The sequence below is a fragment of the Neopelma chrysocephalum genome, unplaced genomic scaffold (assembly GCF_003984885.1).
Source record: "Neopelma chrysocephalum unplaced genomic scaffold, ASM398488v2 Primary Assembly neopelma1_243, whole genome shotgun sequence".
Classification (NCBI taxonomy): Eukaryota; Metazoa; Chordata; class Aves; order Passeriformes; family Pipridae; genus Neopelma; species Neopelma chrysocephalum.
In genome coordinates, this window is record NW_020897905.1 from 372,505 (window position 1) to 388,770 (window position 16,266).

At 51.2% G+C, this 16,266-nt stretch overlaps 1 protein-coding gene across 9 annotated transcripts in view; it reads left to right on the plus strand.

Annotated features, from left to right (window-relative positions):
- MAP4 (microtubule associated protein 4) overlaps positions 1-16,266 on the plus strand; it is a 112,005-nt gene that overhangs the window by 80,813 nt on the left and 14,926 nt on the right. For 8 of the 9 annotated variants that reach the window (XM_027703585.1, XM_027703589.1, XM_027703592.1 and 5 more), the window contains 5 exons: positions 8,007-8,107; positions 8,969-9,181; positions 10,722-10,899; positions 14,515-14,574; positions 15,104-15,417. In XM_027703585.1, coding sequence (XP_027559386.1) covers positions 8,007-8,107; positions 8,969-9,181; positions 10,722-10,899; positions 14,515-14,574; positions 15,104-15,417 — 866 coding nt within the window. The remainder of the gene's footprint in view (positions 1-8,006; positions 8,108-8,968; positions 9,182-10,721; positions 10,900-14,514; positions 14,575-15,103; positions 15,418-16,266) is intronic. The other variant, XM_027703590.1, reaches the window with a different exon arrangement.

Genomic DNA, 16,266 nt, shown 5'->3' on the forward strand with positions numbered 1-16,266 from the left:
GAAGAACGAGTTCTGATTTAGGATTTCCCTTGCTGGGGAAAAAAATAGAATCTTAACAAGACTGGAGTCTCAGGTTTACAAGATGCAGGCGAAGAGGACATCTGGTTTATTCCTCAATTCTGGATAACGAGTTAAAATGTACATGTTGATTGAGCTGCATTTGGTGCCAAATAAAATGCTGAGCTCCTCTGTATTTGGGTCAAGCAGGAGATGTTTTATTTAGCCTTTTCTGGAGGGGAGGAAGCAGCTCAGGGTTGTATTTCTGCTCAAACATTTGGGATTTGTTGTATTTGTAGATATTTTTGTCTCGGAGCCTTAAACAGGCAGGGTTTATTTGGGGGTGACTGTTGGGGTGAAGCAGCTCCTTCGGGGTGGTGCTGGGGGAAGAAGAAGGAGCTGGTGCCTCCCCAGCACGGGCTGGTTTTGTTTCTGAGGTTGTTTACGTTCAGGAGGGAGAGTAAAGATAAAGATGGTCATTGCCTTATTGCTTAATCTATTTCTCTTAATGGATTTTCAGCTGATGACTCTAATCCCGATGAGAATTATGGAGCTGTTTCATTGAATGATGTTTTAGTTCAGCTTAGCCTGCTAAATATCCCTGGTGGGGATCTGGGGGATGAGTGCCTGCCCTCGTGCACGTTGGGAGGCAGCTGCGGGTCCCCTTCGGTGACCGAGCCAGGATCAGCCCCGGGGGCAAGAGAGGTGAAACCCAGCCCTGGAAACTGCAGGTACCTCACCCAGAGGGACAGGGCAGGGCAGGGGGCTCAGGGGAGACACACTCCAGTGCCCACAGAAACGCTCTGATGAAGGGGAGAAAGGAATCACAGAATATCCTGAGCTGGAAAAGGGGGGAGTCCCACCCCTGGCCCTGCATGGGCACCCCAACGATCCCCCCCTGTCACTCAGAGTGGTGTCCAAACCCTCCTGGAGCTCTGGCAGCCCTGGGGAGCCTGGTCAGTGCCCACCCACCCTCTGGGTGGGGAAAAAGGATGGAACAGCCCTGGAAGTCCTGGAGCTGCACAGGACGGAGCCACTGCCGTCCTTGAGCTTCTGCTCACCTCGGGGCCAGAAAACACGAGTACTTATTTCTGTTTTCTTGGGCTGTTTCAAGCCCCAAATGTGTTCTACTGCAGTCTTCACCTGCTCCTTTTGACATGGAGGATGGATTTTTGGGAATGCTTATCCCTGACTAAGCTGCTCCTTGGTGTTTGGAGAAATACCTGCCCACGTTTCTGCTGAGTGCCATGATTTATAAAACAGTGCAGGAACAGGGTTTGAGTTTAAAAAGGTCCTCATGGCTGCATTTTTATAAGTGCTTTTTTCTCATTGTACTCCTCCAGGGAACACAAAGAGTAAAGTTTTCCAGATTTAGTGCCTGTTTGGGGTTTTTTTCACACACAGCAGCAGCTTTCACAGGAGCTGTTACACAAACTGATGGTGAAGGGCTCGGGGAGGCTGAAGGTTTGTGTTTGCTCCCTCCAGGGTTCCAGCATCACCTCACAGAGCTGGGACCCTGCAGGGTTTGCTTCTGTGCTGCATTCATGGGATGGAGATGGCATAAGGATGCTTTTGTGTGCCTTTCCTTCAGCAAGTGGAGTTTGAGGAATTCAGAAAGGAAGGGAGAAGAAAACAGAAAAAAATGTGTCAGTTTATAAATCCTTTCAAACAGAAAGAGGGGAAATTCAGGTGAGATGTTGGGAAGGAATTCCTGGCTGTGAGGGTGGGGAGGCCCTGGCACAGGTTGCCCAGAGAAGCTGTGGCTGCCCCTGGATCCCTGGAAGTGTCCAAGGACAGGTTGGAGCAACCTGGGCTGGTGAAATGTGTCCTTGCCCATGGCAGGGGGTGGCACTGGATGGGCTTTAAAGTCTCTTCCAAAACCCAAACCATTCCATGACTGCATGATTCCACGTGCTTGCATTTGAGCACAGTGTGTCAATCCACAATCTGCCTCGAAAAAGCTCTGTATAATTAGAAATATGATAAATAAAACATCGTGTTGGAGACTCTCACCCAGGGCAGGGCCAGAGAAACTCAGGCTCTGCAGCCTGGGAGGGAGGGTTGGAGAGGGAGGAGGTTGTGCTGCTGTCCACAGAGTCATCAATGACATGAGAGTTGTGAACAGGAGAAGACAGTTCTATTTTTCCAGGATAAGAATGTGGGTCATCAAACAGAAATAGCAGCAGCAGATGAAAGCAAACGGCGCTGGGTGACTTGTGAGGGATTCACAGCGAAGCTGTAAAACATCTTCTGCCAGGAATTTGTGAGCTGGGAGATGTTATCTTTCATTTTTTTTACCATGAGGTTGATCAGATACTGGGGGAGAAGCCCCAGGATGCAGAATTTCCACCCTTGGAGGCTGCTCAGGGTATGACTGAATAAACCCTGAGCGTTGTGGTGTAATTGGAGTGTGGGATTGGGCTAAATGACCTCCAGCCATCCCTTCCAACCTGCCTGGTCCTGTTATTCCAGTGTGGAATGGCTACATGGGCTGAAAAGCTGGTGGACAGGAAGGTTGTTTCCATACTGGAAGTCACAGGATGGGGAGGGAGATCATTTTGGAGGAGTGGGATGGGGTTTTTTTCTCCTTATGACCAGGAAGACTATTTATAGTTATTTATAATGAGGATTTGGCTTCAAGAACCCGATGGATGAATCGTGGACACCGTGGGCTCCCTCCTCTGTGGAGCTGCAACACGGAGCCACTTGGACTGGAAGGGTGTGATCCTCCACTCAGATCCACAGGGGAGCAGATCAGGGCCATGTGTGTCCCTTCCAGGTCTGAGTGTCCCCATGGATGGACACCCTGCAGTCTCTGTGAGCCCCTTCCAGGTTTTTTGACCTCCCTCACACTGAGGCAGCTCTTCCTGATATTTGGGAGTGACGTGGCCATGGCTGGAGGGAGCTGCTCTGCTGGGACCTGCCCATCACTGCTCAGTGATCCCATGTCACCTCGTGGATGTCCATGCAGGTGGAGTGCTGGATTCATGGAATTCCAGAATGGTTTGGGTTGGAAGGGACCTTAAAGATAATTTAGTTCCACCCCCTGCCGTGGGCAGGGACACCTTCCACTAGTTGGAGGGATTTCAAAGCCCTGTGGGTGTGACACTTGGGGACATGGTCAGTGGTGGCCTTGGCAGTGCTGGGGGATGGTTGGACTCGATGGTCTCAGAGGACTTTCCCACCTCCACAATTCTGTGCTGGACTTGCAGGACGTGCCCGAAGCCTCCCTGGGATGTTGCTCTTTTGAGCAATGTTGATGCTGAACAGGAAAGTTTCTCTTCCAAACAGGGAAGCTTTAAGGAAATAATAGAGAGTCTGTGTAATGTTGAGCCTTGGAGGAGCCCTTTGGGCTTCCCTGCAGTTGGTAAAGCAGCTGTTCTTCTCTCTGGCCTTTGGGGGAAAATTATGTCCTTAAAACCTTCACATCACCCACTTTAATTGCTTCATATCATGTTGTATTTCTCCTAAAGGTACCTCACCTGCTGGGAGGAACCACCTAGAGAGTGGCAGCGTTTAGAGAAGTAAGAACTGAAGGATAAAACATGTTAAGGGTCTCCTCAGACACTGAGTTCTCGTTACAGGTGGCTGCTGATGCCCTCAGATGGGGCTGAGTTGCCTCTCTGGAGCCTGTCCCTGCTCCACATGCTTTGTGTGCGTCACAGTGTTTATTGGAACTTGGCTCTTGGAGGCAGAATTACAAATTTCCTCATTAGTGGGTTTTTTATGGCTCCCTCTGCTCGAACAAGACAAACGTCAGAGTTCTATTTTCCATCATTTTTCAGATCTGGAGGAAGGCTGTTGTTCCCTTTTGTCAGAAGGAGCTAAATCTTATTTCTCTGAGCGTAGTTTTAGCACAGATCATCCCATTTTTACTATTTATTCTGAAAAAACCACCACTGCTTATTTATTCTGAGTCTTGCTCCCTCTGACTCTGGTCTGAGCTGAACCCCACGTGGTCTTGTCTGCTGGGTTCTTCATCCAGCAGCAGCAAACATCTGCTTTCTGGTGGCAAATTTATTTTGAAATTAGGCCTTTTAGCTCGCTGGCTCTGCTGGGCCTTTGCCAAGGGAGGTTTTTGGTGCTTTGGCTCCTTTCTGGCTGTGTGATCCTACAGCTCAGGGAGGGTTGGGCAGGGCTGGGGTGGCCAACCTTGGCCAGGAGTGCTCTGCTGCAGGGGAGGAACCTGGTTTCTGCTGCCTACAACTTAATGCGGGTCTTGGTTTGCTCAGCTCCATCCCCAGAGGAACCTGGAAGAGCTGGCTGGAGGCTGGGGATGGTGTGGGTGCAGCCTGGGAAGCACCAGGAACTGGACCGGGGAACATGGCCAAGGGGGGGGTTCAGCCAGCAAGAGGGTCCAGCTCCGGGGTGGGATCTTCCCAGGGAATGTTGCTGGATTTGGGCAGAGTTTTAGAAGAGAAGGCTCTGGTGTGAGCCAAACTCCTCCTGCAGAAACTTTGCCAAGGAAAACAGGGAAAACACCAATTATCTTGGATGGGCAGGACAGGTGCCTTTGGGCTTTTTCTCAGAACTGGCCTCTTTGTTCTCTCTGGTGCACTTCCATATGGAATTCCAGCCTGGTTTGGGTTGGAAAGGACCTTAAAGATCATCCATTCCACCCCTTGCCACAGGCAGGGACACTTTCCATTCTCCCAGGTTGCTCCAAGCCCCATCCAACCTTGGGCACTTCCAGGGATCCAGGGGCAGCCACAGCTTCTCTGGGCAACCTGTGCCGGGGCCCCACCAATGATACAAATCATTTCCTCCGGTGTTGCTCTTAGAAATTGTGAAGCAGAGGTGCCTCGTGGAACTGTGAGCTGAGACACCCCAAAAAGTTGTATTTTCACCATTAAAATCGTGTTTAGAGAGTAAGGAATGGTGAGGGATTGGGATGGGGATGGACGTGCCCACGGCGCGGTGCCGCTCGCAGTGAGTAACAGCAGGGGAAAGTACCTGGTGACAGGGTTATGCCTTGGAGTTTTGCTGGAAGATCCGGATGGGAATGTCCTTCCCTGTCTCCTTCAAGCCCCTTTCCCTCAGGAGTAATTCAATTCCGGGTGCTGACTCAGCTCAGCTGAATTTTCCCCCTCACTGAACACCACGAGGAGCAGGAGGAGCCCGGCCCCTGCTACAGCTCCCAACAAAATGCCTTTGAAATATCTCTCAGGGGTTTGTTGCCAAGCTTAGGGGAACAAGCAAACTGAAAAGTCTCTTAAATTATTCTTTCAGACTAATGAACAAATTTGATTAAGGTTTGGCAGCCCTTCCCAATATTCCCTGTAACTAGGAAATGGTCCCAGTTCTCTGCTCTGCAAACACCCTCGTAATTAAACCATGAATGAAAGCAAATGTCCTGATGAGCACATTGGGTTGGGACTTAAATTGAGGCAAATGAATATCAAACCCCAGAACTACCCTTCTGTAATCCCTGGGGAATTGTACAGGGTTGTGTACCCTGGAATGTCAGAGGCTGTGAGAGAAGGAGCCTGAATTACGGCCCCTGAAGGAGGGAAGTTCCCTACCCTGCTCCCCTGGATTTATTATTATTATTATTATCATCATCATCATCTAGGTTCATAAAGTCCCAGAATGGCTTGGGTTTGGGAAGGGACCTTAAAGATCATCTCATTCCACCCCTTGCCAGACCAGGCTGCTCCAAGCCCCGTCCAATCTGGCCTTGGACACTTCCAGGGATCCAGGGGCAGCCACAGCTTCTCTGGGCAACCTGTGCCAGGGCCTCCCCACCCTCCCAGCCAGGAATTCCTTCCCAATATCCCACCTATCCCTGCCCTCTGGCAGTGGGAAGCCATTCCCTGTGTCCTGTCCTGTTTCTAATTCACTTTCTATTGACATGAAATCCCGTGAAATTCAGATTGGCTCAGAAAGTGTGGAAGTTTAAATCCTGAACCTTTGGAATCTGAGGGTTTTGAGAAGCATTCCCTGAGCCAGTGAATTCGTGGTGTGGGTGCTGTGGTTTATCATCAGCAGGAGGTTTAGTGTTGCTGCTGAATTAGCTGAAATAATTAATGACAGGCAGTACCTGACGGGTAAATTCCAACAGAGGGAAAGGCACCTTGATGTCGGGGATGTTTGAGACTGGCAGGATTCCAGTGGAGCAGTTTCTGGGAGCAGGGAGAAGGGAATGGACGGGAGGTGGTTGTTCAGAACCACTGACAACCACTGCTCCTCCTGGCCCTGCTGTGGGTGGAGCTGACAGGTGAAACGAGGGAGAACCTGAAGGGTTATTGAAATGCAGGGGAGAAACCAAGCAGAGAGGAGCCAGCACAGGTTAGCTACAAAAACAAGGGGTTTTCCAGGTGAACATGGATCATTCTTCAGAATTTTTGAATATATATAAATATATTTGGTCGATCTACTAATACATTTTGAATCAAACCCGTGTCCAGGCCATACATTTTGCTCCGTTTTTTTTTTCCTTCCCAAGCCTTTTTTGTGTGTCCAGGATGCTCAACCCAGCACTGCAAAACTTGGAAGATAAATGGATAGGAAGAGGCTGATGCAAAGCAAGGGAAAAAAAGGTTCCTGAACTTATCCTGGAGTCAGGGAAATAAATAATAACATCAGCCAGCCCATCCTGCTGGGGTGGGTGGAAGGCACGGCTTGATTTTATTTGCTGGTTGGTACCAGAATTGAGATGCTCCTGTCAAGGCTGACAAGCAAGAAAATGTGAAATATAAATAGTGATTTTGGAAAGATGTGGAAAACAACTTGTTTACTGTTGGAGTTGTCACTGTGCTCCGGTGAGCCCTCTGCCTGTCACAGTCTGTTGGGTGGTTATAAAAAGCCCCATCCAGCACAGACAACGCTTGGATTTAATCCCCAGATGGCAGGAAGGGGATGCAGGAATTTGGGATGGGTTGTTTGTGCCTTCATAAAATCCCAGTGCCCCGGGAATTGCAGGGGAAGGGAGCCCAGGGCAGCTGCACAGCAACACCCCTGGGGACTGGGGGGTTAAAGCCATTTATAGGGAATCTGGGAATTGGAGGGTTAAAGTCATTTATAGGGAATCTGGGACAAGGGTTTCCACACTAACGAGGGTCAGTGGGATCAGTGGGATCCACGTGTGTTGGACTGGGAGCTCCGTGTTCCTGCTTCCATGGAAGTCCTGGAATACACTTCCAGGGATCCAGGGGCAGCCACAGCTTCTCTGGAAAACCTGTGCCAGGGCCTCCCCACCCTCCCAGCCAGGAATTCCTTCCCAATATCCCATCTAAATCTACCCTCCTTCAGATTAAACCCATTCCCTGTGTCCTGTCCCTCCATCCCTTGTCCCCAGTCCCTCTCCAGCTCTCCTGGAGCCCCTTTAATCCCTGCAAGGGGCTCTCAGCTCTCCCTGGAGCCTTCTCTTCTCCAGGGGAACCCCCCCAGCTCTCCCAGCCTGGCTCCAGAGCAGAGGGGCTCCAGCCCTGGCAGCAGCTCTGGGGTCTCCTGCTGTTGTTCCCAGAGCTGGACTCCCTTTCCCATTTCCCTGTGTGACCTTTCCCGTTGTCTGTCTGGCTCCCTTTGGCTGCCAGGAATCCTCCCTGCTCATGGAGGGCAGGAGAAAGTTCCAGAAGAAGCAGCCCTAACAATAGGGATAGTTGGAAACAGAACCCCCCTTCAGGATAAGTCATAGTGTAAAACCTGGACGAGGTCAGAACTTCACCATTAACGTTCCAAGAATTAATTTTAATAGTTTGAAAGGTGGGAAGATTTGCTATTTGAATTAAACCACAGGTTTCCTTCATCTGCTGCCTGGCTTTTCCCACTGGAATCACAGGAGAAATTGGATGCTAATGGCATCTGGATGAACCTGTCCCATTACAGGGAAGATCCTTTTTCCTACAGGAATTCTGGACTTGGGGAAATTTCCCTGAAATACCAACCTGTATCTGTCACACTTCTCTCTCCTCCTGCTGCTGTGTTGAATGATAGTAAACTAAAAAAACATATATATATATTATTAAAAAAAGCTCAAACTTACAAAGTGTCCCTTCCTTCCCCTGCAGTGAAAGCAGAGGAGCCCAAACCAGCGGAAGCTGTGACAGGGAACGACATCACAGCTCCTCCCAACAAGGAGCTTCCTCCCAGCCCGGAGAAGAAGACCAAGGTAGGACCATTCCACGTTCAGTGCCTCCGCTTCCATGGGGTTTATTTGCCAGCTTTTCTGCTTCCTCAGCTGTGCCAACCCAAGTTCTGTTTTCTGAGCTCCGCTTGGGAACCCTTTTCCCGGACCAAACCCAGCCAGTCCCAGAGCTACAAACAGCTCAGCCACGGGACTGAAAGTGCCTTTGATAAATGTGTGGAAAGGTTTATTCCCATGCACTCTGGGGCTGGTGTAGGAGTGGTGAACACAGAGGGTGAACTCCTGCTGCACAGACACTCCCGAGTTGTTTATGGCACATTTATTTGCATTGCAGTGGGCACAGAGAGATTCTCCTTGGGATCTGGGGCTCTCTTGTTGCAGAGAGCTCTGCTCCCAGGAGCTTCAAAATCCACCCCCAAATTCCCAGAGGGGTGGGGGGGCCGGGAGCTCTCTGTCCCCTCTGGGGCAGGGCCCGTGTGACGGCGGGAGTTGATCGGATGAGGATTTAGGGCTCGCAATCCCTGTGTGTGCCCGTGATTGGAGAGCCGTGCCCTGCGTCCTGCACGTAGGACTGGAGGCCAGGAGCACCCAATTGCTAATCCCAGCTTTACCAGCCATTCCTTCTGTTGCCTCTGATGTTGCTGGAATAAATCATGCTGGTTTGGGGTTGGATGGCAGGACACCCCCCCCGGGCCCCGAGGCCCCGCTGCTCTCGGCTCTTTGCCGCGCTCAGAAAACAGAAAGCTGATTATTCTTATCGTTTGTTTCCTTTAAAAACGCCACCTTTACGTTCTCGCAGCTCGATGTTTTGGTTCACAATGCGCTGTTTTTTGTTGTATTCCTTTGGTTTTTATCCCGGATTTTGCTTTCTGGCCCCGCCCAAAGCCCTCTGCATCCACCTCCTCTCCAAAGCCGGCAGCAGCGAAGGCCAAGCCCTCGGCCACCACCAGCCCCAAGCGCCCGGGCTCGGCCACCTCGGGCCCAAACAAAAAAGCCACGAGCCCGACTGCAGGTCCTGCAGCCTCCACTGCCAAACGCCCCGGCACCAGCACCACCCGTCCCTCCTCCTCCTTAGCTGCAAAAGAGACTAAACCAAAGGTAAGAACCGACCTGCTGTGCTGGGGGAGCTCCCAGGGCTCGTGGACGGGGGAAATGACCAGCTCTCCCCACAGAATTCCTGTGCCAGTCAGGGGAGGATAGGGTCAGGATGGTGGTTCAGTGTGTGAGGAGCTGCAGGGTTCTTGGGAGCAGCTTCCATTAACCCATGGATGGCATCAGGTCCCAGGCACTGAACTGTGGCATCACAGCGGCCAATTAAACTTGACTGTGCTACTGTGATTTTCCTGGTGAACTGCCATGAATCACAGAATCCCAGGGTGGTTTGGGTGGGAAGGGACCTTAAGGATCATCCATTCCACCCCCTGCCATGGGCAGGGACACCTCCCACTAGCCCAGGTTGCTCCAGTCTGGCCTTGGACACTTCCAGGGATCCAGGGGCAGCCACAGCTTCTCTGGGCAACCTGTGCCAGGGCCTCCCCATCCTCACAGGGAAGACTTTCCTCCCAATAAAATTCTTAAATCCAGACAAGAACATGGGAAAACTGATTGGAGGCCTTTGATATTCATGTCAAGGGGAAACAAATCCATTTGAACACTCCAGTGTTTCCCACTGGGTGTCTCCTTATGATGCCTGGTCACTGGAAGAGCTGCACAAAGAGAACTGATAACACTTGTGTGCTGAGGAAATGCTGGGGATTGGTAATTCCCCAAGGACAGAAGATTCATGGGCAGTTCTTAGTGTTCGTCTTCCAGCTGAAATAGGAAATCCATGTGTTAGGAATGGGAGGTGTCCCTTGAATCTTCCCTGTGTTAACCTGTGATCTTATACAGAAGAATTCAGGTTTAAAAGGGAATGTTAAAATCAATTTCAGAAGCTTCATTTCTGCCATATTAAGCTTAAATAGCTGCATTTGAGTGTCTTTTGGAACTAACTAAAGTTAGCAGGGAGGGTATGAAAGCCCAGGTGTAAAGCTGTGCTTTTCTCTGAGCCAGTGTCTTTGGTTTGGCTCAAGTTTTCCCATCATTCTGAATCCCTTTTTAATAAAATCAGACTCTCATCTGAATTGTTTGTTCACATTAATTCAGTATTTTCATACTTCAGACACAAGGCAGTTGCCAAACAAGTGACTTACCAGGGAGAGGGAGGAAACCAGGGACAGTTTCCCAAGTGAGAGATGAGCCACAGACACCCAATTCTCATATCCCCAGTGTTTAAATAAACTCCAGCTTAGCTCAGGAAGCATTCCTGCTCATGGAGAGCAGGGATCTCTCCCAGGAGTGCTGGTAGTGGACTGATATATTCCATTTTGTCCAGAAATCCAAACCTCCTTCACAGCTGTCAGTGCTGGACCAGCCCCGGGTGGAATCTGCTCCTCCACGGGTCCGTGCTCCGTGTTCCCCACTCAACACAGTCACTTCTGCTCGTCTTAATTATATTTTAATTTGCATTATAACCTGCCAAGCTTAAGTGCTTAAGACTTTAAACGATTTCAGTTTATTTCATCCCTTTCTGTGGCGCTTTCCCTGCCCTGGCAGTGCCGGTGCAGCCCCGGCTCTGACGGCTCCTCTCCGCTTGCAGGTTGCGGATGCGAAGCCCACGGAGAAGAAGAGCTCCCTGTCCAAGCCTCCATCCTCCACCACTCCCAAGACTCCTCTCAAGAGCTCCCCAGCTGCTCCCAAGACCACGGCGGCGTCTCCGGTGGCGGCAGCTCCCGCTGCCAAAACCACCTCGGCCGCCACTCCCAAGAGGCCGTCGTGTGAGTGTTCCCTGCCCTGTCCTCCTGCCAGAGATGTCCCCTCCCAAGGGCTGCAAAAGCCTGAGGGGCACCATTTGCTCCCCACAACTCCCTGACAGGAGGGGGGAGCCGGGGGGGGTCGGGCTCTACTCCCAGGGAACAAGGGGCAGGATGAGAGGGAACGGCCTCACATTGCGCCAGGGGAGGGTCAGGTTGGATATTGGAAAATTTCTTTGTGGAAAAGGGCTGCGCAGCTCTCCTGGAGCCCCTTCAGGCCCTGCAAGGGGCTCTCAGCTCTCCCTGGATCCTTCTCTTCTCCAGGGGAACCCCCCCAGCTCTCCCAGCCTGGCTCCAGAGCAGAGGGGCTCCAGCCCTGTGAGCAGCTCCGGGGCCTCCTCTGGACTCTGGCTGTAGCTCAGACTTTTTCCTCTCCAGGGCTTCCTCTTCCAAACCCAAATCCAAATGACCCTCAAGGCCAGCTTGGATGAGCCCTGTGTGATCCAGGGTTAATGCAATTAGTGAACACGCTTGATTTAAGGGGTACTGTTCCCTCTGCATTTCGCCACAGGAACAGAATAAACACTAAAACCAAATAAAACTTGGGAAAGGAAATCTCCAGGAGAGGACTTGAAACACCCAAACTGTTGCCTCTGAAAACCAAAAAGGGTTCAGCAGAAGTTGAGGGCTTCTTACCAGTGCAGGAAGAATTTGGAGCTGAGATCACATCAGCTCCATCCAAAGGCTGTGTCCCACTCCTGCTGCTGCTGAAGAGGGACCTTCCCATGAGTTCAACATGAAACACGAGCAGCGTTTCAGCCTCTTGGAAACACGTTCTCACTCGTTTTAATGGAGCTCAGGAGATTCAACCTCAGATAAAATTTGAGTTAAATGATCTCAAGTCTTTTTAAATTACTGGGCCCCAGTGGCAAAATTTGCCAATAAACGTGTAAAACGATACGTGTTGGTTGGTTTGGGCTGTGAATCCCAGAGCTTGGATTCGTAACCCAGCGTTCCCAAAGAAATGGTGATGTTTGAACTGTTTGAGGTTTATTGGGCTTGCTGGCCATCCCAGACTTCATGCTCTGGGGGAAAATATAATTAATCAAGCGTAGAGGAAGTGCTGAACCTTCCAAGAGCCATGTATCCCATCTGATCCCGTGGCCGTCCCTGTAAAATTCATTTTGTGTGGTCTCTGAGGCAAAACCGCGGCCCAGGGAACGAGGGACCCGTTCTAATGAGCCCAGTCCATTCCTCCTTCCAAAACTGAGGCACAGACAAAGGGGTGACATTTGAAAGGAGACGGAGTCAGCGATGCAGAGCTGCAGGAAGGTTGTTCCAAGAGGCAGGATGTGCAGAGGAAGAGGTGCCAAAGCACAGGGAGAGCTGGGTGGGCGAGGGAGAGCTGAGGTCAGCTGGAGGAGCTCCAGGGGGAGGCAGAGCTGCCTGGTGTGGAGCTGGGGATGCACAGGGGAGTCAGGAGTGGTGGAAGAAGGGGGTCCTGTGTTGGGTGAGGTGACAACAGAGGGGTGTGACAGGCAGGGAGGGCGTGGTGGTCGAACACCACGGCTGGGTTGGGGTGGAGCAGCTGCAGGAGGAGGCAGAGATGGGGATGTGGGAGGCCTGGAGCTCTTCTGATCCCAGTTCTGATCAACTCCTTTAGAGGAAGGGGGAGCCCAGGGGGTCAGGCTGTGCTGCCAGGGAACAAGGGGAAACGGCCTCAGGCTGTGCCAGGGGAGGGTCAGGTTGGATACTGGGAAAACTCCTCCTGGGAAGGGCTGTCCATCAGTGGCAGGGGTGGAGTCCCCATCCCTGGAGGGATTTCAAAGCCCTGTGGATGTGACAGGGGGGACAGGGTCAGTGATGGCTTTGGCAGTGCTGGGGAATGGTTGGATTCAATGATCTTAAAGATCCTTTCCAACCTGAGTGATTCCATGAATTTGGCTTCTCATGGCACAGCACTGAGACAGGGAACAAGTTTATGGCTAAAAGTGCTGTTTCTGGCTGAAGATGCTCTTTCAGCAGGACATCTGCTGTTGCTTCCCCTGAGTCAGAAGGCAGACCCTGCCTTGTGATTCTCTCAGGTTTAGTCGTTGTTCAGAGCTGTGTGTAAGGATGGGTTTGACATTCTGTGGTTTCACTTTTTCGGGTATGAAATGTCAGTTCACTTCCTCCACTAAAGGGGAGCCACGTGGGGCTGGAGATTTTGATTTTTAATTTTTAGTTTTGTTTTTGGTTTTTGTCCCCCTCCCTGTGGGAATGACTTTTATGTTTGTACAAGACCACGCTCTGTCCTTCCCATCAGGCAAAGATCAAAGCCTGTCATTATAGACCATGAGCTTTATCACTCCCCAGGTTTTCACTGTCTCATATCACACAGACAGGAGGGTTCCAGCACTTGTGTCCCCCCTGACATGAGCAGAAATAACATCTCTCTCTGTATTAAAATATTAGTCCTCTGCCTTTTAGATAAAACTGAGTCTGTTCTGTCCACACAGTTTCCCCAATTGAAGTTGTGGTCTTGAGGAATGAAATTAGGTTGGTTTGACAGGCCCTTTTTTGAAGTGTTTGGTATTAATTATATATCTCTCCTTTAGGCCTTATTAAATTATCCAAATGGGTTTCACTTCATTAGCTGGAATCTTATCTGGGAGGTTTAATTGAGTGCTTTTAGCAAAGTCAGGGTGGAATGATCCGGACTAACTTGGCCTGTAGTTATCTGCCTCTTCCCCTTGGTCTTTTCCATATTGATATTCCATAAATACCCTGCCAGCTGCTGGAGTTTATCTAGAAATATGAGACTTAATGGAAATTAAATACTAAAAAATGAGGGCTTTCATAATTTCTAACTTAGATTTTTTTCCATTTGTTGTTTCTTTTCCATGTTGCCTTCCTTTGGCTATTGGAATAAACCCGATTTTACCCAAATTTGCTCATCACTAATAGTGAAAACCCTCCAATTTCATGATCAAAGAGCTCCTTAAAATAAAGGTTTTTTCCATTTTTCAGTTGGTGATTTTTGCCTTGATCAGTTTTGTGGTTGGTTTTCTTCTGCTTGGGGGAATAGGGACGAATTCCTGGTTTAGGCTGTGCTCTGTAATCAGGTCATGATCGTTGGGCTTTGCCCTAAGGCCTGGCTCAGTTTAGGGATTGATTTTTGGGTTTATACAATTAAAATAGGGACCAAAATATGTGCAATAACTTCTGTGCAAGAAAATTGGCACAGGGTAGGTCTGGTCTGGCAATGAGAGCAAGGTTAGAGAAGGACAAATGTGGGGTTGCTTTTGCTGTTGAGTAAAGAGAGGAAATGTGTTCTGGCAGGTTTTTTGTTTGTTTGGGTTTTTTTTTTTAAGAAATAAAGGTGGGGCAGGATTAAAATAACCTCAGTGAGTGCTGTCAGATTGAGAAAGTTATTTTAAGAAAAAAACAAACTGTAACCCATCCCTCAGGTGTGTTCCATCGTGGAATGATGGTCCTTTTACATTAATTGATCCTTTGGCTGGAAAATCCAAGTGGGTTCTGCTGTCAGGAGGAGGAACCCAGGCAGGGGTTCAAACAGGGCAGTTAATTTTTGGGATGATTCCAGACTTCATCTGGATCCTGCCCTGAAATCCTAACCACTGTGTTCTGTGTTGGCAGCAATCAAAACCGACGGGAAGCCGGCGGAGGCCAAGAAGACCTTGGCAAAGTCTCCATCAGGTAATGCTCAGTTTGCCTCTGATCATGGAGTTATGGAATCATCAGGCTTGGAAGAACCCTCTAAGACCATTGATCATTCCCCCAGCGCTGCCAAGGCCACCCATGTCCCCAAGTGCCACATCCACAGGGCTTTGAAATCCCTCCAGGGATGGGACTCCCCCCCTGCCCTGGGCAGCTGTGCCAGGGCTGGGCAGCCCTTCCCAGCAGGATTTTTCTCAGTATCCAACCTAAACCTGCCCTGGCACAACTTGTAGCCATTCCCTCAGTCTAAATCAAACCCCCCTTGTTTGGGGCTGGGGTGATTAAGGAGGTCTCTGTAAATCTCTGGGAAGTGTCCCAGGCCGGGTTGGACGGGGCTTGGAGCAACCTGGGACGCTGGAAGGTGTGGGGAGGGAAGGGGTGGGACTGGGTGGGCTTTGGGGTCCCTCCCAACCCAAACCCTCCTGGGATGCTGTGACTGAGCCGGTACAAGCAGCCCCTGACCCGTGTGTTCCCCCTTTCCCCCCGACACTCCCCGTGCCCCCCGCAGCGGACTCCAGCCGCCCCAAGAGCGCCGCCGGCAACGCCACCAAGAGCAGTGCCACCACCCCTTCCACCGCGGCCTCCAGCGCTCCCAGCCTGCCCGGGGTGGCCGCCAGCCGCCCCAAGCCCAAGGCTACCACCACCAAACCCGCCTCGACCTCCGCAGACGCTAAAAAACCCACCACCAAGGCCACCACCAAGCCCAGCTCGGCGGCCAAGCCGCCCCGGCCCAGCAGCAGCGCCTCCGCCCCCGACCTGAAGAACGTGCGCTCCAAGGTGGGATCCACAGACAACATCAAGCACCAGCCCGGCGGGGGGAAGGTGAGTGCCTGGCCCTGCCCCGGGGGGAAGGTGAGTGCCGGGCCCGGCCCCTGGGGCTCCTCGCTGACCGCGGTGGCTGTGCCCTCACTGCTCTCCTCGCTCGCGCTCTGCAGGGCTCCTCTCCGGGGCCCGGGGGTGGCATTAACCAGGTGGTGGGGGGTGTGCAGAAGGAATCCACCTCAGGGCCTCCCGTACTGGGGCACATGCGGGAATCCAGGGCTCCGGTTCTGTTTTCCTGTCGTGCGTCGCGGCGCAGAAACTCGGTGCTGGACGCCCCCGAATCTTGTCTGTGTTCCAAACCTTGGCCTTTGGACAGAGGAGTCCAAAGTCTCACTCAGTCTGCTGAGTGGCACAGAAGGGGGAATAGTGCACTGGGATGAAGGAAACCTGGATTCAGGAGCAAGTTCCACAGCACCTTTCCCGTGTTTGACAGGCCCAAAGCCGACGTGGAACGGGTCTGTTTGGGTCACCCGTGGTGGCCACAAGAAGAGGGTAGTGCTGAAAAGCCATGTACAGGGCTAGAACTCGGGGCTCTCGATGCCTCTTAGTGCTCTAAATTACATGGTGAAACCAAGAATATCTGCCAGGGAAATGAGGAAGGTTTGGGGATGGACCTGCAGCCTCTTCTGAGGTTTAAATAATGTGGCTGTGCACAATCATCAAACCTTGATGAGCTGTTGTATAACCCCCATCTTGGCCTGACCAAACGTGTTGCCAGCACTCAGAGGGCTTTAATTCCCACCCAGAGGGGTTTGCCCCCTTTGCTGCAGCCTGTGGGGCTGAATAACTCCTCACACAACTTCCATGGGCTGCCAGGGAAGCATGTTCCATGCTGGGACCTCAGTCTGC